The 22,451-nt window shown below is 41.3% G+C and overlaps 1 protein-coding gene across 1 annotated transcript in view; it reads left to right on the forward strand.

The window, feature by feature from the left end:
* The window catches only part of MYH15 (myosin heavy chain 15), a 63,341-nt gene that overhangs the window by 17,659 nt on the left and 23,231 nt on the right, over nucleotides 1–22,451 (forward strand). Inside the window, exons 13-30 of the mRNA XM_074998830.1 lie at nucleotides 131–269; nucleotides 689–807; nucleotides 2,614–2,763; nucleotides 4,078–4,248; nucleotides 5,187–5,366; nucleotides 6,727–6,859; nucleotides 8,448–8,515; nucleotides 9,958–10,045; nucleotides 10,279–10,396; nucleotides 10,693–10,816; nucleotides 12,084–12,220; nucleotides 12,466–12,721; nucleotides 13,287–13,529; nucleotides 14,488–14,664; nucleotides 15,322–15,467; nucleotides 16,174–16,264; nucleotides 18,994–19,383; nucleotides 20,403–20,529. Of these exons, the coding sequence (XP_074854931.1) occupies nucleotides 131–269; nucleotides 689–807; nucleotides 2,614–2,763; nucleotides 4,078–4,248; nucleotides 5,187–5,366; nucleotides 6,727–6,859; nucleotides 8,448–8,515; nucleotides 9,958–10,045; nucleotides 10,279–10,396; nucleotides 10,693–10,816; nucleotides 12,084–12,220; nucleotides 12,466–12,721; nucleotides 13,287–13,529; nucleotides 14,488–14,664; nucleotides 15,322–15,467; nucleotides 16,174–16,264; nucleotides 18,994–19,383; nucleotides 20,403–20,529 (2,857 nt within the window). The remainder of the gene's footprint in view (nucleotides 1–130; nucleotides 270–688; nucleotides 808–2,613; nucleotides 2,764–4,077; nucleotides 4,249–5,186; nucleotides 5,367–6,726; nucleotides 6,860–8,447; nucleotides 8,516–9,957; nucleotides 10,046–10,278; nucleotides 10,397–10,692; nucleotides 10,817–12,083; nucleotides 12,221–12,465; nucleotides 12,722–13,286; nucleotides 13,530–14,487; nucleotides 14,665–15,321; nucleotides 15,468–16,173; nucleotides 16,265–18,993; nucleotides 19,384–20,402; nucleotides 20,530–22,451) is intronic.

Genomic DNA, 22,451 nt, shown 5'->3' on the forward strand with positions numbered 1-22,451 from the left:
GTATTGTTCATGGGCACAAAATTCTCACCACTTTCATGGAAAAAGCCCAGCTGGTATAGACACTGAGAAGAATGTTTTTCTTATTGAAGACTTAAGTGAGAAAATATCCTCTTGTGTTTCTTTTTTATAGCAAGCCATGGATATTTTGGGATTTATTCCTGATGAAAAGTATGGTGCCTACAAGCTCACGGGTGCAATCATGCACTTTGGGAATATGAAATTTAAACAAAGACCCAGAGAAGAGCAAGCAGAGGCTGATGGCACCGAAAGTAAGGCATTATCATCATCAACAACCATGGGATTTCGGCATCTCTTGGCGTCCAGTGCTTCCCTCGCTATTTCCTTCCATCTTTTCCCGTCCAGTGTGGAGTGGCTTAGTTTCTGTAGACTAGCTCTACACCAATCTACTATATCATCTACCCATTCTCTGTGGGGTCTGCCTCTCCTGTTTGAACCATCCATTATGCCAAATACCAGGGTCTTGATTTTTCAATCATTGTTCATTCTGCACATATGCCCAAATAGCTATACATTCTGTTGTATAACCTTCTGCAGTAGGTTCTCGTAGAAGTAATTCAGAAGCAATTATCCGCTTTCTCTGTTTAGAAATTGATAGACCTAATTCCTATACAGGCATGTTTTCAAGTTTGAATTAAAATTAATTTGAAATCTTGCTTCTCTTGAATAGGTGCTGATAAAGTTGCTTTTCTGATGGGACTTAACTCCTCTGATTTGGTGAAGGGTTTGTTGCACCCTCGTGTGAAAGTTGGGAATGAGTATGTCACCAGAGGTCAAAATGTCGAACAGGTGAGAAGACGCATTTGATCCAACAGACTGAACATCTGTCCTACAAGTTGATAACTTTTTGTCGTCACACTTTACACAAAGAAAAGCTCCTTCTATAGCTAAAAATAATGAATGTGATATCTTTATGCATTATACAAGCACTACACTCTCTTGTGTTACCTCTTTCAACTCCAAAATTGTACTTTATCTCAAAGGTTTTTTTCTCCCAGCATACAGCTTTTTCCTCAGTGTGCCAGCCGGTCGATTTGTGGAAATGGCATCTCAATCACATATTCACATAATCATATTGTTGTTTTTTTTTAAAAAAATACTTGTACTGGGCATGGGGTAGATCTAAAACTGAATTGAACCCTGTTCTGTCAAAACTTTGGACGGTCCTCAAAAGCTTTTCCGCCTAGCCCTTTCTTCACTGTTTGTGGACTGTGTTGCCCAGCTACTCTTACTTTTCATCTGTTACTGAATCTTAGGTCCCTGTCCCAATTATGCAGCTCAGCCCAGAAGTCTGGTGTGTTGTGCACTGCCATTACTACTTTGCCTCTGGTTCCGCTGTTGGTTGGTATTTGGGCATTTCTTGCCATTAATAATTTTTATAAAGTGATAGAGGATAAAGAATCCATGGGCAGAGCTACAGGGGGAATAATGGAAGCAGACTTTATTGCAGCATTGTTTCCATTGTTATAGAAGCACCCCATTCAAGGAAACCTCTTGTGTAAACTACACAAATCAATTGTATCTAATTCTGGACCTGAATTAGTCATCTAGAAGAATTGAGTCATGGATTATTATTTAAGCATTGATCACTTACATGATTTTAGAACCCAAAGGCCCCAGTCTGGGCATCCTCGATCATTAGTATCTCTTAATTTCCCTAGTAAAGAAGGGATTAATTTGCTGCTGCTGCTTCTTCAAAAATTGTAGTGGTAGCAGCATGGATGATGCTGAAGAATTTAGGTTACAATGAAATGGAGTTTCTGAAGACAAGGTCTTGGTGTGGGATCCATAAGTAGAGCATCATAGATATAAACTCTGATATCATAGAACACTAGAACTGGAAGAGACCTTAAGAGGTCGTCAAGTCCAGTCCTCTGCCCTCATGGCAAGACCAAGGACCATCCAGAGTCTCATGTGCATCCTCTCTTCTTGGCACAGCTGGCTATTTGAGAGGATAGTGAAGACTTGTCGTCTAGTGCAGTTTAGTGTGTGTAGCTGTGTTTGGTTGTTTTAATATTTCCCTGGTTTGCCATCCCAGGTAGAAATTTGAGGGCCATGCCAGCTTCCAAAAAATAATGAGCAGTTAGCCAGTAGTAAACTTCAGAACATTCACACCCATTAAGATCCTCTGCAACTGTGGAGAGGACCTCTCTTATTCTCATCACAACCTGAGAGATATGGGACCTCTCCAGTCTCATCACAGTGAGTCTGCAATACAGCACCCTCATGCATCAGCAGTGGTCTGCTTCACTCTCCAGATTCTAGCTACACTCCATGGTTGCCATTTTATCCCAAGTGGCAGCAAAGTGCTGCCCAGCTTTTCAGCAAGGAATGGGGATAACGCTGGTATTTGGCCCCAGATAAACAGATTGAATGAAATATATTACGGCTAGTGCTACAAAATTAAGCTGCAATACAGTTAATGGAGTAAGGTTTCCTAGTGTTGTTCGACATGCATCAGTCAGGATTACTTACTTCAAACTATCAGCAGAGGTTTCATAGTTTAAATGCCCAGAGATGAAAAGCACTGTGCCCTGTGAATGCATACTGTCATCCTGCTTACTACCTGATAACTGTTTGAAATCTGGCCTTTAGGTTTTGTATGCCGTTGGGGCCTTGTCCAAGGCTGTGTATGATCGAATGTTCAAGTGGCTGGTGTACCGTATTAACAAGACATTGGACACTAAACTGCCAAGACAGTTCTTCATTGGGGTCTTGGACATTGCTGGCTTTGAAATCTTTGAAGTGAGTATTGGTTAGTAAGGGCTCAGCTAAGGGTCACCAAATGCTATTTATCATTAGTTTTTGGGCTTCATCTTTCTTCTAAGTGGACAGGTCGGGTAAACAATAAATGTGACTCAAGAGAGAATAACAAACAAAAATCTGCCAAAGTGTTGAAATCAGTGGGCACTAGGGGCACTCAATATCTTGCAAGATTGGGTGTGCAGTCTGTGCTTGAACTGGGGAAATTTGGGGCATTCAGTAAAGATGGTAGCTTCAGAAGTTAGATAGGACTTCTGTGTCTTATCTGCTTTTGACTTGTGCACTTGAGGTTGAATGGAATAAGGTGTGCTTTAGAATATTTTATTCCCAGGAGTCTTCCTCTTAGAGGGGAAAGTTAATATGTTCTGTGATATTGTTCATATTTCATTGTACTGTCACTGTAAACTGAAGGCTGTGAATAAGTTATCATGATCACAGAGACATCTTCCTCAAAATGTATTATTGAAGGCTAGAGGGATGTGTTTACAGAAGGAAATTCAGTAGAGGCCGATATAACTAGAAAATATTATGAAAGATTTCCCAGCTTGGTGTTCAGCCTAGTCCTAAGAATCCTGGTGGGGACTCGAGCCTTCCCATAGCCTTCTTCTACTTTGTCTTCTGGTTCTACAGTTCTGTGCAGGAGAATGGAAAAGCTAAACTGGAGTTAATTCCTTGATCACTGCAGACCAAATAATAGTCACTATGTCCATTCACAGTCAAAAACCTGGTAGTAGAAAGTCTGCTTTAAATTAAATGAGGCTGTGGAAGGTGATAGTTCTTTGTACCCTTATGATGCTGCTTTCTATTGACTTGCCTCTTAAATCAAAAGAACGTTAGTGTGTATTTTTGGTGTTTTGGCAACCCTGGAGATGATAAAGATCTCTAGTGATTAAATCAGCTGATCCAGGAGGTAAATGGATTACAAGAGGGGCAGGAAGGAGTCTTATTTCCAATGCATAATGTTGCACAGATTGGCTTACGGGTTGATTTTGCTTTTGTAGGAAGCACTAGAATTTAACTGCTTCCAGAGGAAGCATACTGAAGTTGATAGACCAGTGTTCTAATCAAATCTGGAAATTATAACATTCCCATGTACTGTACATTAGGAAGCAGTTAGCCTGACAAACTCCACATGGTGTCCCTCCACTGCCCTGCCCCCACACTTAGCCTCTGTGGCAGTTACCTGACATGTAGTTTTAAATTTAGAACGTTTCTTTGCTACCTGAACCCTTTTACTGAACTCAGTTCACATTTAATTTTTTGTGACTGTTTCTCTTTTCTCTCCTCACCCCACAGTATAACAGCTTTGAGCAACTTTGCATCAACTACACAAATGAAAAACTGCAACAGTTTTTCAATCACCACATGTTTGTCTTGGAGCAAGAAGAATACAAAAAGGAAGGCATTGAATGGGTGTTCATTGATTTTGGTTTGGACTTGCAAGCCTGCATTGACCTAATAGAAAAGGTACGCACAGGAGCAGAAGGTCAAGTATGTTAAGACCTGATTTCATTCATAATGCTCTTCTTGGAGACTTCTTTTATGTCCAGTGTTAATGTAGACTTAATGGTGTGAGTAGCTGAACAAACAAACAAACAAAAAAAGCTTTAGCTGTTCTTTCTGCTGTATAAGCAGAATTCAAGGTGAATTAGTGTGTGTGACACTTGGGGTGCCTACATAAAGACAGAGAGAAAGATGGAACCAATGGAAACTGTTCCTCCTTTCATGAATATCAGGTGAACCCTAGCATGAGCCCTAGCAGCCTCTCTCCTCCTGCCACTTAACCCCAGCAGACCTGACAGAGGAGTGAAAGTTTCAGTCCTGTTGTATGACTAGTCATTGCAGTCAGAGTGGGGGACTGAGCACTCTTGCTGAGCTCTCTTGTCAATGTTGGGAGGGGAAGGGACGGGAAGGGCTTAAGGTCCTAGACTCTGTCAAACCAAAACAAAAACATTTCCAGCCCTGACAAAATAGCTATCCTTGCCTGGAGAAAATTAACAGGCACAATGGAGCATATTGGGAGCCTGATTTCTTCCAGTGATGATAGTATCCTTCCCCCTTTAGTATCAATAGTCTTTCCATTGGCTTCAGTCAGGGTTGGATCGGGTCCAGAATGACCAACTCTGAAATACCAGCAAATGCCTTAGAAGTTAATAAAGCGAGATGTGAAAGTTCAACTGAAATGCTATCAGAAGTCAGTGTAAAATCTCCCAAGGCAGCACTTTGTTGATGAGCTGTCAAAAACCTGGTAATTGATTTAACAGAATAAACACAAGTTAGAATGACAAGGAACCCTATGAACATGCAACTTCATCAAGTCTAACTGTGACACAAATGCTAAAATCTGCTAATCCTAAAAACCGAATCATAAAGATTTTCTTTTGAAAATCCCTTTGGGTTGACAGCCTTTGGGCATCCTGTCTATCCTGGAGGAGGAGTGCATGTTTCCAAAGGCTACAGATATGACATTCAAAGCCAAACTCTATGACAACCATCTTGGCAAGTCACCCAACCTTCAGAAACCTCGGCTTGACAAGAAAAGGAAGTATGAAGCTCACTTTGAACTTCTTCATTATGCTGGTGTGGTAAGTTTCCAGTCTCATCACAAGTAGACATTGCACTAGAATTCTTCTAAGTGGATTCATTCTGTAGCCACCCTCCTCCCCAACAAAGTTATAAAAAATACACAGGCCCAGTGAGAATAAAGTATAACATCAGCCCCTGTACCCTCGGTATAACATACTAAGATGTAGGGAGCCAGGTGCAGCAAAACATGGCTATAAGAGGCCAAGTTAAGCAGGGTGCATGGTGGCTTTGCCTACGTATTTCTAGTATTGTCTGTAAAATTACCCTAATCTACCCATCTTCAGAAAAGCATCCGTGTAAAAATGTTACCATCTTACCTGGCATATTGGTTCCCAGTATGAATTCAGTCAGCCATGGCTATATTGGCAACAAAGCCAAGGTTTTGCTGCTTTTTTTTTTTTACTTCTGTTAGTGTGGCAGAGCCAACATGGCTAAAAGTAAGATGAATTTTATTTTCTGTCTTGCACAATTAACCGGATTATTGACTAGGGTCTAAGTTCTGAATCAGTCATGGATGGGTGGTGGCTTGTGAGTCATAATGAACCCAATTTCTTGATTCCAAGTTGAGTTTTCAGAAATTTTCTACACATTTTTTACTCAAATAGAGACAGTCTTATATGTGGTCATTGAGACAATGTAGATGGCCCATGAGGCCACTTTTAGACTCCCTATACGGAGGGCCTTTGAACTTTAACCTCCTTGTATATTTAATAATAATGTATTTAATCTCCAGCTTTTATATAGCACTTTTCCAGCTTAAAGCACTTTATGAAGCAGGTCAATGTCACGGTCCCCAGTTTACAGGTAGAGAAAATGAGACAGAGAAGCTGTAAGTTGCTTAAGATCACCTGATAGGCCATTGGCAGAACTAGGAATTGTATGTTTGGGACTTCAGTAGGAGGTTTATGTCAGAAAATCCAAAAGTGTGTTCTGGAATAGTAAAGAATCTATTATTATAATATTGAATCGTTTCTTGCCTTTTATATTAGCAGTTCCCAAGATACAGTTCATGGACCACTCGAGGCATATGGGCTTCTTTCTAGTGGTCTGCAGGGATGCAACACGTGGGCAGAGACAAAAAGAGTAAATTGCAAGGTTGAGGAAGGACGTAGAGGAGTCAGATGGGGAATTGTTGGGCATGGGAGCTAGGGATCAGAAAGTGGAGAATTGGAGATAAATGAAAGATATGGCTCATGAGTGATCCCCATGAAGTGTTTTACAGAGTACAATTCAAACTATTAATTTTGAACCAAGATTAAAGAACTGTAGATGCTTGGGAGGAAAATATTAGACATACTATACTGGCATGTTTGACATAATTTCATTTTCTTACATTTTGTGCCACATGGTTCTCTGCAGGTGCCCTATAACATCATTGGCTGGCTTGAGAAAAACAAAGACCCACTTAATGAAACTGTGGTGGGCATTTTTCAAAAATCTGCCAACAAGCTGCTGGCAAGCCTGTTTGAAAACTATGTCAGCGCTGACAGCGGTAAGTAGAATCATCTCACAAGGATTTCCCTTCACTCCCAGAGACCATACTGGAAAAGGACTTTAAAAACTGAAATAATGCTATCTGTCAGTGGATGCTGATATTACATAAGACAGTTTCTCATTTAATTAAATGGGCATGGTATCTGTAGTAGTGTGCCACAGTATTTTAGAAGGAGCTTGATGCAACTTGTCTTTGTGCTTGTCATTCGTATGCATAATCCTTTGAGCACTTTTGTCATACTATTTTGTGTGCACAAATATTAATATCTATGCATACATATCCTATAGGAATATTGGCAAATGGTTTGACCATGCCAACAGGGGCTGAAGTATTCAAAGTCCTACTTGTGTGTGCAAATGATGCACACACAAATATATAAATGATTGCATATCAACAAGAACACATCATGTCTCCAAGCTGTGGCCCTCTCCCTAGCTGAATTACAAAGTTTCCAAACAGTGCCTAACTGTAGACAGAATTTGGGAGAATGCACTTTCCATGCTAAGAAAAGATACTATGATCAATATATGTGATTGGATTAGTGCTGGACAAACCAAATGATACCTGCCTAGAGCTTCTCTAAGTCCAAACCTATCAAGTCTGCTCAATTAGCTAGGGAAAACTTGAAAGAATGGGTTTTCATGAGATTCTTAGTAGTACTGGAATAAACTCTATTTACTAACCCTGCTTTATTTGAGGTAAGGCAAGTCACAAGCATCCATAAAATTGATATTAAGGAGATAGGACTGGCACTCATTACTGAGATGTAACTATTATGTCCTAGAGGCAAAATCACTCACAGCCTATTTATTACAAACCTCATTTATGTAGATGTAGTTGTCATGAATCGTAATATCCCTTGTGAAAGAAATAAACAGACTAGAGACTTTACGGTGGATTAGGCATAGTGCAAAATAAAAATAACAAAAAAGCCTGCCTTTAGCAAACCATTGCAGGTATCTAAGTGCCTATTTGCCACAGACCATCAGTCGTAAGAGTGGTACCTTATCTTACACACAGTGCCAGTCCCCATTCTTGGTACTATCATGGTCAAGAGAAAGATGTGTTTTTGAGAACATGAAACACATGGTACTTTTCACTTTCCTTGACATGGCTAGCTGTTTTCAGCCAGGCCATGTACAGTATACTGTTCGCATGATATGTATCCAGGTTAGACATTTTTCTGGATATATCTGATTCTAGGGCATACAAAATATAAGAATCTGAACCACACAATATTTCATAAAATGAATTTCTGTGAGGCATGTGTACAAAAATGAATAGTTACCACCACATATGACTAGAGAGAGACTATAACACAGTAAATTTGCTAAGGTTTCTGATGAAAACCACAGAAAGGAAAGAGTGCACCGCACATATTGCTGATAGCCTTTATAATGTTACAGTGTGATAATATTTAATTTCTTTTGTACAGCACTTGAGAACCAGAGACTCTCATGGCTTTGATTTTTACCTTGATTCCAAATATTCATTACATTGTACTTCTGAAAATGTTTTTACAGTCTTTATCTCTTACCGAAATCTTATATTTGGTTTAGCTGTTCTTAATGTATTTCATTTTTAGTGGATCACAGTGCAGAAAAGAAGCGCAAGAAAGGAGCTTCCTTCCAAACAGTGTCATCACTACACAAAGTAATGTTTTTTTTTCAAATAGCTTATAATTTTTCTTTGTAATTTTAACTATAACAGTACCTTATATTTAAAAAGAGGAACCATAAATGCTTTAGTAGACCAAGTCAAGCTGTAATTGTGTGTTTGAATTTGGGTTTAGGTGTTGATCAGGGCTAAATGAATAATTTGTAAATCGTTTATTTGTTTAATAGCTCCTCTTCTGTTCTTTGAACATTGAACAAATTTGAAATTTTTTCAAATTGCTTTGAACAGGTTTTTCGCACTATGTGGACTTTTTATTGTTATTTGCTGTATGGCCTATTGCTTCACACTCATTTGAAAATGGAGATGGTCACACGATATTGTCTCTATTCCATGACTGGATGAGTGTATTGCTTACAGTTAGAGACACCATGGTTAAAATGCTCATTGAAACCCAATGTAAAAATTGCTTAATGTGACTATTGGAGCTTATGACTCATTTTCTGCAAACATCCCTACTACTGAAACTGAAATACATTGTTTGTGAAAGTTGGACGGGAAGACTTTACCTTTCACTGCCAACAGTGACTTGTTGTTCACCACTGGAACAACTCCACCAGGGATAACAGTAGAGGAGTTTGCAATGCGGAAAAGGTTTGGATGTTTTTTAACCACCATGTCATCTAATCTTGCTCAGAGCCACTGTCAGCAGAGTGAATTGTCCTATTTTTGCCCATCAGGGCTGCTGATGAAGCAGGGCAAAGTGGACAGTTGCCCTCAGGCCCTGTGATTTAAAAGGGCTTGCTGGATCCTGCCTAGGACTTTCATCCTCCTTAGCAGCACAGGGGCTGCTGGACAGGAGGGTGGGGATCACTTGACTGTATCCCTGAAAGTCTCTTCATGTACCTCTGTCTCATTGAGCTCCTTCAGTTCAGCCACTCTGGTGTCCAGAGCCCATACTCTGTCTCTGAAGGCCTTGGGTTGCATGCACTTCATGTATGCCATATTCCTGTGAGGCAGGTAATCATATTTGCTGCACTCAGTCCAAACTCTGCTGCTGTACTTTTGTCTCCTCTTTTTTTATTTTTGTGGGGGTTTTTATGTAGCCTAAGTTTAGGCTATATTTGTGAGGTGTTTTCTTTATTTTATAAATTCCTTATACCTGGTAACATTCTAATTGTTATAGTCCCTTAAACTTCTCCCCCTGCAGTCAGAGTCTTTTTAGTTGGGCACCTAATTTCGCCTTGTGCCTCCGAGAATCTCCCCAAACAAGGTCAATATGACAACATGTATTCCATTGACATATGCAGAACATTCCCTCTGGGCAATCTGGAGGGGTGGTGCTAATTTTTCACCTGTAAATCTGCCTTTTTTTCTCTGATTAGACTTATGTATTTTATGGGGTTGCTTCTCATGTGTGCACTTATACAGGTACAGTTTTAGTTTTCTAGCTAATTTTGTTTTTTATTGTACCCTTTTAGGAAAATTTAAACAAACTGATGACTAACCTGAGATCTACAGCTCCTCACTTTGTGCGCTGTATTATCCCCAATGAAACTAAAACTCCAGGTACAGAAAATCCAACAATGGCTTATTCTAGCTGCATTTTAGTCCAGTTATTTTTATTCCAGAATCCATTTCTAAATCACCAACTCACACTTAAAAGCAGTTGGATAGTTCACCTCCTCCTCTGCTAGCTCACTTTGAAGATATTACTTCCAACTCGTCTCACCTACTGGGCAAAATGAAGGTTAAAGCCTGATGGAAAGATCTCGTTTAATTAAGTTCTTGAATATTTTAAGGTGCAATGGAACCATACCTTGTCCTCCACCAGCTTCGCTGTAATGGTGTCCTGGAAGGAATCCGTATTTGCCGCAAGGGATTTCCAAACAGAGTGCTGTATGCTGACTTTAAACAAAGGTAACACTGAGACCAGCTCCAGACACAAGTCCCCTTTCTTTTCATGAGCCAGTTCCTATCAGAATCATTGTCGCCTACTCGGTAAAAATGAGCCAGGGTTGCTGTTCTCTTTCACTCACATTAGTTTTAAGTTCAAAATACCTGGAAATGGAGGGCAGGTCCTCTGCTCTCAGTTTCAATCTGAAGTAGTTCCACTGGCTTTGCTGAGGTTACCCACATTCAGTGCAGTTTATTGAGAGCAGAATCTGGCCCAGCCTCCTGGCCCCATTTACTCATTCTTCCACTGTTATTAACAGGTACCGTATTCTGAATCCTGCGGCCATCCCAGAAGATAAGTTTGTGGACAGCAGAAAAGCCGCTGAAAAACTGCTAGGTTCTTTAGATATTGACCAAACCCAGTATCGTTTTGGACACACAAAGGTAACCAGAAAAGAGCACGTGATTCCATTTTTTGAAAGCACAGATTTCAAAACTGCAGAGTTCATACTTAGATCTGAATGTTGCTGTAGTTACTGTTTTATAGAAATATATAACCATACCAAAGCCCACATTTAAAAGAGTTAAAAAAAAACAAAGGCACTGCTTAATAAAACAGCCGTATGTTCCTATCATGAATATTGATGTTTCCAACAGGAAATAGTCTGTATCTTGATACAAGTAATTTAAATGTTTTCTCTAATGGCAGCATGTATGCAATGTAAGATAGATGAGGTAGTGCAGTTGATGTGTTGTGGCACTATAGGGAGACTTGTTATCCAGGAATGAGACTGATTTTAAAATCTCTTCTCACTTAAATCATCGCACAGCTGCTAGTGATGGTAATATTTGGTTAGCAGAACCAGAGTGAGTTTAATATATTAAAAGTAATTGTAATTTTAAGATAATACAAACAAAAATACAGATGAGTTCTGCCAACTGATAACACTAACTGCCAGCGTAGACAGGATCAAGCCATGATCAACACCATTTTAGTTGCCTTATTTACACAGAGCAACTCTTGACTACAGTTTGTGAAATGGTGCTAAACACACCTCTGTCCCATCTACACTGATAGTGGACTTGATGGTAGCACCAATTCAGAAGCACTCGTTTTCAGCAACAAGTGGATGATTCTCAACTGACCAAGGCTTGTGAGATTAACAGTGATACCAAGTAAAAAAGTTAAAAACATTCCAGGAGTCTAATACCAATTAGCAACATGGTTATTAATAACGGAGAGGGAGCCATGCTAGTCTATATGCTATGAAAACAAAAAAGCAGTCCAGTAGCACTTTAAAGATTAACAAAATAATTTATTAGGTGATGAGCTTTCGTGGGACAGACCCACTTCTTTGGATCATAGCCTTACCAGAACAGACTCAGTATTTAAGGCACAGAGAACATGGTTATTAATGAGTTTGGTACATTAATGAGTTAGGTACACAGAGAACATGGTTATTAATGAGCTTGGTACATTTGAAATAAGCAAGATTAAACTACAAGTACTTGGACTGACTCAATATAATGTTATACTGCAATCCCTTGATGCTGAACTTTATAGTACCTAAACATCACTGTGCTGCTACATTGTTACCAATCTTCCCTTGACCATTACTCTGACACTAAAAATTGACTTATATTGTTCCATATTTTGAGGGTATAAAGTTATTCTGAGCTTGCTCCTAAATGACATCTGCCTGTACTTTAGGTATTCTTTAAGGCTGGTCTCCTAGGCCATCTTGAAGAGATGAGGGATGAGAGACTGTCCAAGATCCTAACAATGATCCAAGCAAGAGCGCGAGGCAAACTGATGCGTATTGAGTTCCAAAAAATAGTGGAGCGAAGGTACAGACAATCTCGGGTTATTCCCCTCAGTCTTGTCACCCATAATTTTGACTAAAACCAGTCAGCTGAAGATGCCCAGTGTTTCTGACAGTCAAGCCATAAGTAAATGTGTTGCCTGTGCAAGTACAAGTTCCTAATGCTGTTCAGAGCCCAAAAGTACAACTGGTCTGAGGACATGTTCAAAGACTGTATATATCACCCTCGCCTTGGGCTGGGTTTACTTTCTCTTTGCTTTGTTACACCAGGGATGCCCTTCTCGTGATCCAGTGGAACATCCGAGCTTTCATGGCTGTGAAGAACTGGCCCTGGATGAAGCTGTTCTTCAAGATTAAGCCCCTTCTGAAGTCTGCAGAAACTGAAAAGGAGATGGCCAGTATGAAGGAGGAATTCGCGAAGCTGAAGGAGGCTTTGGAAAAATCTGAAGCCCGGAGGAAGGAACTGGAAGAAAAGCAAGTCTCTCTGGTTCAGGAGAAGAACGACTTGCTGCTTCAGCTGCAGGCAGTGAGTTCGCAGGCTATTTTTGGTTCACGTTTTATTTAATGTTCCTCCAGATATGACATGTTGCAAGCCAACCAGTCAAAGGGGACTTAGCTTTAGGCACATACACAAGCAGTTTTAAATTATGCAGCTGCATTGGCTAGAAAATTAGATTAAACTTACAACAAATATAAATTCTCATGTGTGAGAATGCAAGCTAACGGCTTGCTGCTGAAAGAAATCTGGTGTTCATGGTAATATTAATGCCCAAAATAGTTGTGAATATTATTTCATCAAATCGTATGCCTGAGTGAGGATGCCCAGCATTGAAGTCCCTGCCCTGCTTCCATTGAATTCATCAGGAATTGTGTCTATGAAAGTGAAGTGAGTAAGATGAGTAAACTGAGAGTTAGCATTCAAAAAGTCCACATTAGCCTTATTTGCAGAGCACTTCTGGTACATTCTTATGATTTTCCTTACTAATGTGTGTTATCTGTGCTTCATGAGAACTAAACAAATGAGGAATAAATGGAACAGAATTAAGTTGGTAACTCCCAGCATTGTTGTCATTTTCTCTGTGCTATGCCAGGAGCAAGACACTCTGGCAGATGCAGAGGAGCGATGCGACTTGCTGATTAAATCCAAGATCCAGCTGGAGGCAAAAGTCAAAGAACTGACAGAGCGTGTGGAGGATGAAGAGGAGATGAACTCTGAGCTGACCTCCAAGAAGAGAAAACTGGAAGATGAGTGCTCTGAACTGAAGAAAGACATTGATGACCTGGAAATAACATTGGCAAAAGTAGAGAAAGAAAAACACGCTACTGAAAATAAGGTACCGTTAGAAATTGACCGTACATCTCCAAAGAGGATTTGTACCTAGGGTGGGCTACTATAGGGCAGGAGATACTGGAGCTCTGCTAATTGAATGAAGTAAATCAGTGGTGTCCAAAAGGAATGTCAGGGATCACCACAGGGTCTTCCCCCTGCTCCTCTCACAGGCACCACCACCCAAACCAGGCACCCCTCCCCAGATTACTCACGGAAGCCTCCCTGAGCTGAAGCCGTGCCATGAGAACCTCCCTGTGGCTGGAGCCACCTCCACCACTGCCACCAAGCGCTTGTCCCGCCGTGTAGTCGATGCATGTGCTGAGCGGCCGGAGGGGCGCCCCACGTGTGCGGCTTTCCTGAACTGCACTTTGCCACACTGTGCTGCCCAGCTTGCCGCATGCGGCCAACAGGGAGTGTGTGTTGCACATCACTGGTGTAGTTAGCAGGCCAGCCAGCAAGATCATTTAAATACACACCTGACTGATCTTGCGCCAGGGTCTCCAGTTTCCCAAGTGAGTTCTGCTGGCACTAGACAAAAGAGCAGTGTTTGGTTTTACCCTAGTAAATAACCTTGGTGTCCCTAACCCAATTTTTTTAACTCTTCCTCCTGTAAAGCCAAAGCTTATTTTTTTCCCCTGAGTTAAGCTGGGAGGAAAACAACTGGGGCAGTTGGAAAGCAGATGCCTCCTAACAAAGCCACTGCAAAGATTGGCACTAATTGCAATTTCAGGTGAGAAGCCAAAATTAAAATAAACGCCCATTTCACTGTAACACCCTAATAGCCAGGTTAACTGCTTTTACAAAAATATCCATCTCCAATTGATTTACTCTAAACTGCTCTCTAATTCTGCAATATGAGTATGGGTGTAGGCAGTTCCTTCCGGCCAGGTTACAGTAATCCTCTGCTGTAATTACTTTAAAATAATCCCTGTCACTGCTATTGCATTTTTTCTACCACACAGGTCAAAAATCTGACGGAAGAAATGGCATCTCTGGATGAGACCATCAGTAAACTTACTAAAGAGAAGAAGTCTTTGCAGGAAGCTCACCAGCAAGCTCTGGATGACCTACAAGCAGAAGAAGACAAGGTCAACACACTGAGCAAAAGTAAACTCAAACTAGAACAGCAAGTAGATGATGTGAGTCTGTCCTTCTCTTCATTTACATAATACATAGTTCTCCATTGCTTTTGGCTTTCAGGAATCTGGGATGCTTGGATCCATGTTTTTCTTTTTTAAATGAGTTAGATTAATGTGGGTGTCCACAAAAGAGGGTGTCCAAAAATAAATGTTCTTGTCTTGTTAAACTTTTGAAAGAACAATAACAACAAGAGGCAATCCGTTTAGTTTGTACATGCAGTGTAATTGACCAATAGCCAAACAGAGCTGCCTTGGAGAGACAGGGCTGTATTGCCCTTCACAAGCAAAAAATTTGGGAGTACTAAGCCATTTCCACTCCTACATCTTGGAGCATAGTCCATTGGTAACCATTCGTCAGCATCCCCTGTCCTGGGTGAGCTTTTTCCAGTTCTGACAAGTGTATCCCATCTTTTTAGTGTCTACCTTCAGATCTCTATGATAGGTGCTTCTTGGGCACCCTCTTCCTTTTTCCTGGAGGGTTCTACTTTAGGGCTTGGAGTGGCTCTTATATCACATTAATCCCAGTTTATGTTCTTGACATGGGTTGCTGGCAACTAGAAAGCAAAAATGGAAAATAGCTCAACTCTTCTGCTTCAGTGTTCATTAGGGTGTTGCACAAAATTTTCCTGTTTAATGACTGGCTTCTCGTTCCCATAGCTTGAAGGCTCACTGGAACAAGAAAAGAAAGTGAGGATGGACCTAGAAAGGGTCAAACGCAAACTGGAAGGGGATTTGAAGCTGACCCAGGAGAGTCTCATGGATTTGGAAAATGATAAGCTGCAGCTGGATGAAAAGTTAAAGAAGTAAGAAACTCTTTATATTATACAAAATAATAAAGGAACCTGGGATTTGCCATTCCAGATCCATCAAGCCCAGAATCCTGCACTAGTGGCCAATACTAATGCTACTTTAGAGAAAGGTGAACCAAGAATATTGTGCAGTGCTGAATAGGGAGAAGGGAATTCCTTCTTGACTCCTGCATTTTGTACCCTGAAGCATGAGATTTGATTTACCCGCTTCTTGATATGCATAAAATGACTATATGTAAGCCTTTTAGCTGATTCGAGGGAAATGGCTTACATAGTCTCAAAAAGGTGTCTTCCCCATCTGACTTGAAACGGTACAGTTGTAGGACCTCCCTCCTGTTACATGTACTTATCCAGCAAATTTGAAAAGGAATTGTATGTATGTGTAACCTTTTACAAATTGCAGGAGAAAATTCTCATCTGAAGCTATTCATAATATCAGAAGTCTAGCCAGCACTGATATTGTACAAAGTAAGGACTCTTTTTTTAAATGTTGTAGCACAACACATGAGCATGTGTAAGGTCTTAGGTTGGGAGTTTGTGGATATTATAACAGCAGCATTCATCCCATTTCAGTTCCAACCAGATCAGCTCTTTTGTCCCCTTCCTCTTTATTAGAGGACTATAAAATTTTGCCTTAGAAAATCTTTGCTTGAACTGGTAGGGTAAATCTGCAACTGCACAACTTTCTTTTCTGGGACAGGAAAGAATTTGAAATTAGTCAGCTGAACTCCAAGCTTGAGGATGAACAAGCCATAGTGATACAACTCCAGAAGAAGATCAAGGAGCTACAGGTTATTTTTTTTCTTCATTTCTCCTGTGTGTCTTAGTTACAATACTGCTGTGTTGCCCATGACCTCTGGGCTTGGTTCTCATCTGCCAAATAGTTCTTGTGACTGACAGCTTCAAGTCACAATCCTGTTTTGAACTCTGTGGACTAAGTTGTGCCCTCAGAAATGTGTATGATTTAGTGGGAGAGGCACTCATGTGCCTGAAGTCAGGAATGAACCGTGGCCGGGGATAGAGAAGCATGGAGGGTGAGGGAAGGAGAGAGAAAGTAATTTGATCTTCAAAGTTTCTCCTCTGAATATGTGGTATAACTGTGGGTCAAAACTGAGAAGACCAAATTTAGGATAAATTGCTGAGAAATAGGGCAGCTGTAGCTCAAAATGCTGTTCATTATTCTCCCATAAAATACATGAAACCAACCACAAAAGTAAATTTCTGCATCACCACATGCGTAACAAACAAATCATGAAAGCATTCTGTTCTTTGTCTCACCACAGAAAACAACAGACTCATAAACGAGTAGTTTTTTTAAAACCAGCCTCATCAAATGGAAGGGTTCTTCTGATCTCAAATGACTAGCCTCACAACCAAGTCGATATATAACTTAGAATCTTACCCAGTAATCATTCTGTTGCCAATCATTTAGTATCTAAAAAGTGAATAAACTGCTGGCTTAAGTCAAATCCCTGGTTACTTCCAAATCATTGGAAGGACCTCAATCCCTTTGTTAGAATGCTCCTATTAATATAAGTCCATGGTCCAGAGACTTGAGTAAGAAAAAGGCTGGATCAGGAAAGACGAAAAATGCAAATATTTCCAGGGCCTTTTATAATGTCTGCCACGTGGATAGAATTCCATTGTTTCAAATAAAACCCCCAGGACAGCTACTGGAAAATCACAGGGAACAAGATGGCGTTTGGAGTCACATGAACAAGGCACAAGTCCATACCTGATTTTACTTAGTCACAACAGAGGTCATTATTTACCCCTTCTGTTGGAGTGTCCACAGGAACTTCCATTCAGTGTAGATGGGTAACTCCCTTGGTCCATTGTCAATTAAGTGTTTCTTGATGGTCAACTTACTTTGAACAGACCCCCACAAAATCTGCTGGCTCAACACTTTGTGGACATTACTCCAGGAGCAAATAATCAGCAGTCACATAGCATCTTAGAAACTAATAAATTTGTTAGGTCATAAACTTTTGTGGGTAAGACCCACTTCTCCAGATGACTGAAGTAGAGTCACACAGAATCCAGGGTTTATGTCGCAGGGAGGGAAGTGGGGAGACATCGCTACCTGTCTGAAACCACTCCAGGAGCAAACATTTTGAAATACAGGTATAGAGCCACTACGCATAGCTTCAAATACAAAATGGACATGCATACAAACACAATAGTCACAACCAGCAAATCATAACCTTTCCATAAACACCTCACATGCCTTATTTTTTACGAGATGGGTTGCAGATCTATAACAGTGGTTGCAACCATGATCTATGTTGTCATATTTTAATCCGATAACATCACACATAGCACAGAGAAGAAGGAGAGTGAATGGGCTGGCCTGAAGGACAAAAGCTATGGCAGACTACTCTGAGGCAGGAGCCATAATAAAGAAGGCAACACTATCTGAAAAGAACTTATGCTGAGGAGTCCATCTCCAAGCCTAGAGCAAGGACAGGAAGCCTGAGGTTTATTTGGCAAAGAAAAACAACCCATTTTTGGAAGTCACCATCAAGCACAGGGAACAGAAAAGCCCAGATTTAACTAGCAGGGCCCAGGGTTAATTAACGTCACGGGGATTCAGGTAAGGCATTATGGAGGGCAACTAACAAGGAAATCTACACAAGAACAGGTGCATGAGAACTTAAAGAAGGGAACTGGGCACCACAGGGTTCAAAGTTTAGATTCCACTGGCGCAAACTGAAGAATCAGATTGTGACTCTGGCTCACAGATCTTGAGTTACAGGCTGTCACAGCCCTGTGAGTTCATGAAATGGTACACTGTCATACAGGAAAGGAAAGGAAAGGGAACTGCAATAATGTGAGCTACTGCCAGAGTTTGTCAGTAATGATCATTACAACATAAAACCCAGACTGAATTCGAAAATAAATGCTGCTGATCCATGGGAGCTCCATTACTCTCCTGTGTTTTATTATAGCCACATATCTTGTTTCCTATTCTTCGCTGGGGCGTGCAGGGTACTGCACTAATTATGTGTAGGCACCATATGAGGGCAAAAATTGTGACTCTGCGGTACTGCTGATTTCAGTTCAGAGGTGAGTGTGGGAGTAGAAGAAAGAGGTTGTGAGGCCTCCCAGTCATCCACGCACTCCTCAGGCTCACATCCCAGGCAGAGGTTGAAAAGCATGTGTAATGCAATCGCTCTTACAATAAGAACCTCTTACAGTTTTCTTTACAGTAATCATCCATCCATCCCACTTCCAAATAAACTGTTTTTCTTACATTCTTGGTCTGCGGAACTTGGACTCCAGCTTGTAGAGTAAGTTTGAGTAGTAGATATACTGCATTGGTCCTATTCCAGCTCCAACACTGAATTGTTTGTCACTGCCAATGTCGTTCCATACTTTATCTTGGCTTCTCCATTTATAAATTGCATTATGTACAATGAGCTGTTGTGAAGGGTCATTACTTATGAAGCATGTTCAGATCCTCTAACAATTGCTGTGGAGGTGAAGAGTGTTACTTCCATGTGCACCTTTTGCCTTGCAGGCTCGTATTGAGGAGCTAGAAGAGGAGCTGGAAGCAGAAAGAGCTGCCCGAGCCAAGGTGGAAAAGCAGAGATCAGATCTGGCTCGAGAGCTGGAGGAGCTGAGTGAGCGGCTGGAGGAAGCTGGGGGAGCCACTGCAGCACAGCTGGAGTTGAACAAGAAGCGGGAGGCTGAGTTCCTGAAGCTGCGGCGGGACCTTGAGGAGGCCACGCTGCACTATGAGGCAACGGCTGCTACTCTGAGGAAGAAGCATGCAGACAGCATGGCGGAGTTGGGGGAGCAAGTGGACAACCTGCAGCGTGTCAAGCAGAAATTAGAGAAAGAGAAGAGCGAACTGAAGCTGGAGGTGGACGACCTGTCATCCAACATGGAGCAGATAGTCAAGGGAAAAGTAGGGCTTCTGAAACTTCATATGCAAACATACAAATGGGCTTGTTTTAAAGTTTCCCAGGGTCAGATGATTCAGGAGAATAGCAGGAAGGGTCTGGTGGCTTTCATATATATGCCACGTTTCACTTTGTCACAGATATTGAGTGGGTTATCTGAAATGAGTTTGGTCCTACTGCCCAGTCCTTACCAGTCTTATGTCCTTATTTTAGGAAGTACTATTGTGATAAGGGGGCCCTTCTTAGCAATTTCAGAAGAGCACTTAAGTACTGGAAGGTGACAGAGACCGAGCTTTTCCTCCACCTCACAAAGAAGTCTCTCTGAATCACTGGTTTGAGGCATATTGGTGTGAAGGTGGGGTAGGGTGAGGGGGTTATCCTACACAGCCACTGCACATGCTGTGACTTTCGGTATCTAAATATGGGCGTACTCTCATTAAGTGATTTAGAAGTTTTGAGAAATTTATGCATAGGATATGTACCTGTGCACATGCTACTTTTTGAAATCATTGTAGAATCTTTCTGCTATATTGTTTCAATTCAGAATCCAAGTCTATCACTAAAGATAAATATTTTTCTTGCTTTTCCATCACCAGTTTGCACTCACTTTGTTTTTAAGAGCTTAATAAAAATAAGACAGGTGGGGGAGCATTTCTTCTGGGTCATCTTAAAATCCGGGCCAAATCCTAAGGTTCTTACTTGAGGGCCTACTCGGGAAACTTTTACTGTCGACAAGTATAGGTAGACTGTATAAAAGTGGCAAACTGCAGAAAAATCTTCTGATGTAAATTCCTTGCTTTAAACTATAATATTAACAAAATGTAAAGCGAGTGTTCTAACTTCAAAGCTCGCTGAATAGAATCTTTTATTTCTGCCTTCCAAAATTCTACTTGTCTGTGTGGGGGAAAGGGGTGAAAAAAAGGGGTTTTATTGTGAACCTTTGTATTATGGGACTAACTAGATGATTGTGTACCTGGGCTGCAAAGTCTGCATGCTTGTGTATCTTTTCTCTCAATTCCATTAGCTGAATGCAGAAAAACTTTGCCGCACATATGAAGACCACCTCAATGAGACAAAGACTAAATTGGATGAGATGACTCGCCTAGTGAATGACCTCACCACACAAAAAGGAAGGCTGCAAACTGAAAATGGTAGGTATATGTAGCATCAGTGAACCTCTTTGAGCTCATTGCAGGAATGTGCTAGACTCTGTGAGGTACTGCAGTTCTGTTCTATACATCTCAGTGGTGACTCAGTGGAGGGTAAACACCTACAGACTGAACCTCTCTAATCTGGCACACTCTGGTCCAGCAACATCCGTAGTCCAGTATGCTTTTAATTAGTTAGATATCCACTTATTATGGCTGCGACCAAGTTTCCAGTGGTCTCATAAAGTTTGTTTACAGACACCGGGTCCTGGCTCTCCATGTTCTGTGCTGTTGCTTATCTCTAATTTATCCCTAAATGTCTTTGAAGAGCCCCATAAGCAGTGGAAGTGTTAGTAATGCTGTTAGACAATATTGACTTCCCATGGTCTGGCAGACTCTCTCGTTCAGAATTGGTCAGGTCCCAACGGTGCCAGACTAGAGAGGTTCAACCTGTAGTAAGATGCTAGAGACTGATGCATCTCCGTTCTGTCAGGCTTGGTACAACAAGTGAGCCTTGCCTCTCTTCCTGTCATCCAGGTTGTAAACAAGCCCAGAAAGATCTTTTTTACCCAAAGAGCATTCCCCCACCCTCCTCACCTTTCTAATATGTGATAGTAGAAGCTCACTCTGAAACACCTGGCTTTTTAAAAACAATAAGCTTACCCTCACACTTCCACTGAGAAAAAGCAGTCAAGTAGCACTTTAAAGACTAGCAAAATGGTTTATTAGGTGAGCTTTCATGGGACAGACCCACTTCTTCAGACCATAGCCAGACCAGAACAGACTCAATATTTAAGGCACAGAGAACCAAAAACAGTAAGCAAGGAGGACAAATCAGAAAAAGATAATCAAGGTGATGTGCTGCAGTACTGTCTCCTCAGCTAAACTGGGCGATGCTGAGTGAGGTTCAGCTGTGAAAACCTGGAATAAGGAACACGTAATCTTGTTGCTGCAGGAGGTAGTGCTGTTGATATAGTAGGCAGCATTGCTGTTTGTGGGTGTACTATGCCTCAGCACTAGGACATCTGAGAGCACGAGTGCTGAATCAGCATACTATCCAACTCTCCACTAACTGAAGTGTATCAGGGTGTAGTCCTGACCAGTCTCCTGTATGGCTGTGAAACCTGGACCTTGTAGAGAAAACATATAAAACTGCTGGAGCGCTTCCACACATGCAGCCTGAGGTCACTACTGCACATTCAGTGGCACGACAGAGTCACGAACCTGGAAGTCCTTGACAGACCAGGAGCCACAAGCACTGAAGCCATGATTCTGAAAGCCCAGCTGTGCTGGACAGGGCACATCATACAAATGGAGGAGTCAAGAATCCCTAAGCAATTCTTCTATGGTGAACTCTCCCAGGGCAAAAGGAATCAAGGTACGTCTCACAAGAGGTGTAAAGACTACGTGAAGGCCACCACTGCTCATGCTGGAATAAAGCCAAAGCAGCTAGAGCCCCATGCAGAAAACTGAACAGGCTGGCGTGCTCTCGTACGACACGCGTATGACAGCTTCAAAGAGCAGCGATACGTACGCCTGATTGATGCTTGTGAGAGGAGAAGAGCAACAGCAGCAGCCACATTGACAGAGCCAGAACAGTTCCCTTGCCTTTATTGTGAATGTCCATGCCATTCAAGGCTTGGACCCTTCAGCCACACGCAAGTCCACAACCCATGAGCCTGTGCAAGCTCAAGACATCGTTGTCGGACACAACGGACCACCAAGAAAGGTTCCTCTGTACAATGTTGGGACATTGTGCTTATGGATATGCGTTCTTTGTAAAGAGATAGGAAACTGGTGTTGTCTTAATAATAATTCAAGATTTTGTTACTTTTTGAAAGAGTAGAAGTGTTAATTTCTGGATTTTGACCAAATTTCCTCTATGATCACTGTTCTTGTTTACCTAAATTCTCATGTCCTTTCAA

The sequence above is a fragment of the Carettochelys insculpta genome, chromosome 1, assembly GCF_033958435.1.
Source record: "Carettochelys insculpta isolate YL-2023 chromosome 1, ASM3395843v1, whole genome shotgun sequence".
Lineage (NCBI taxonomy): Eukaryota > Metazoa > Chordata > Testudines > Carettochelyidae > Carettochelys > Carettochelys insculpta.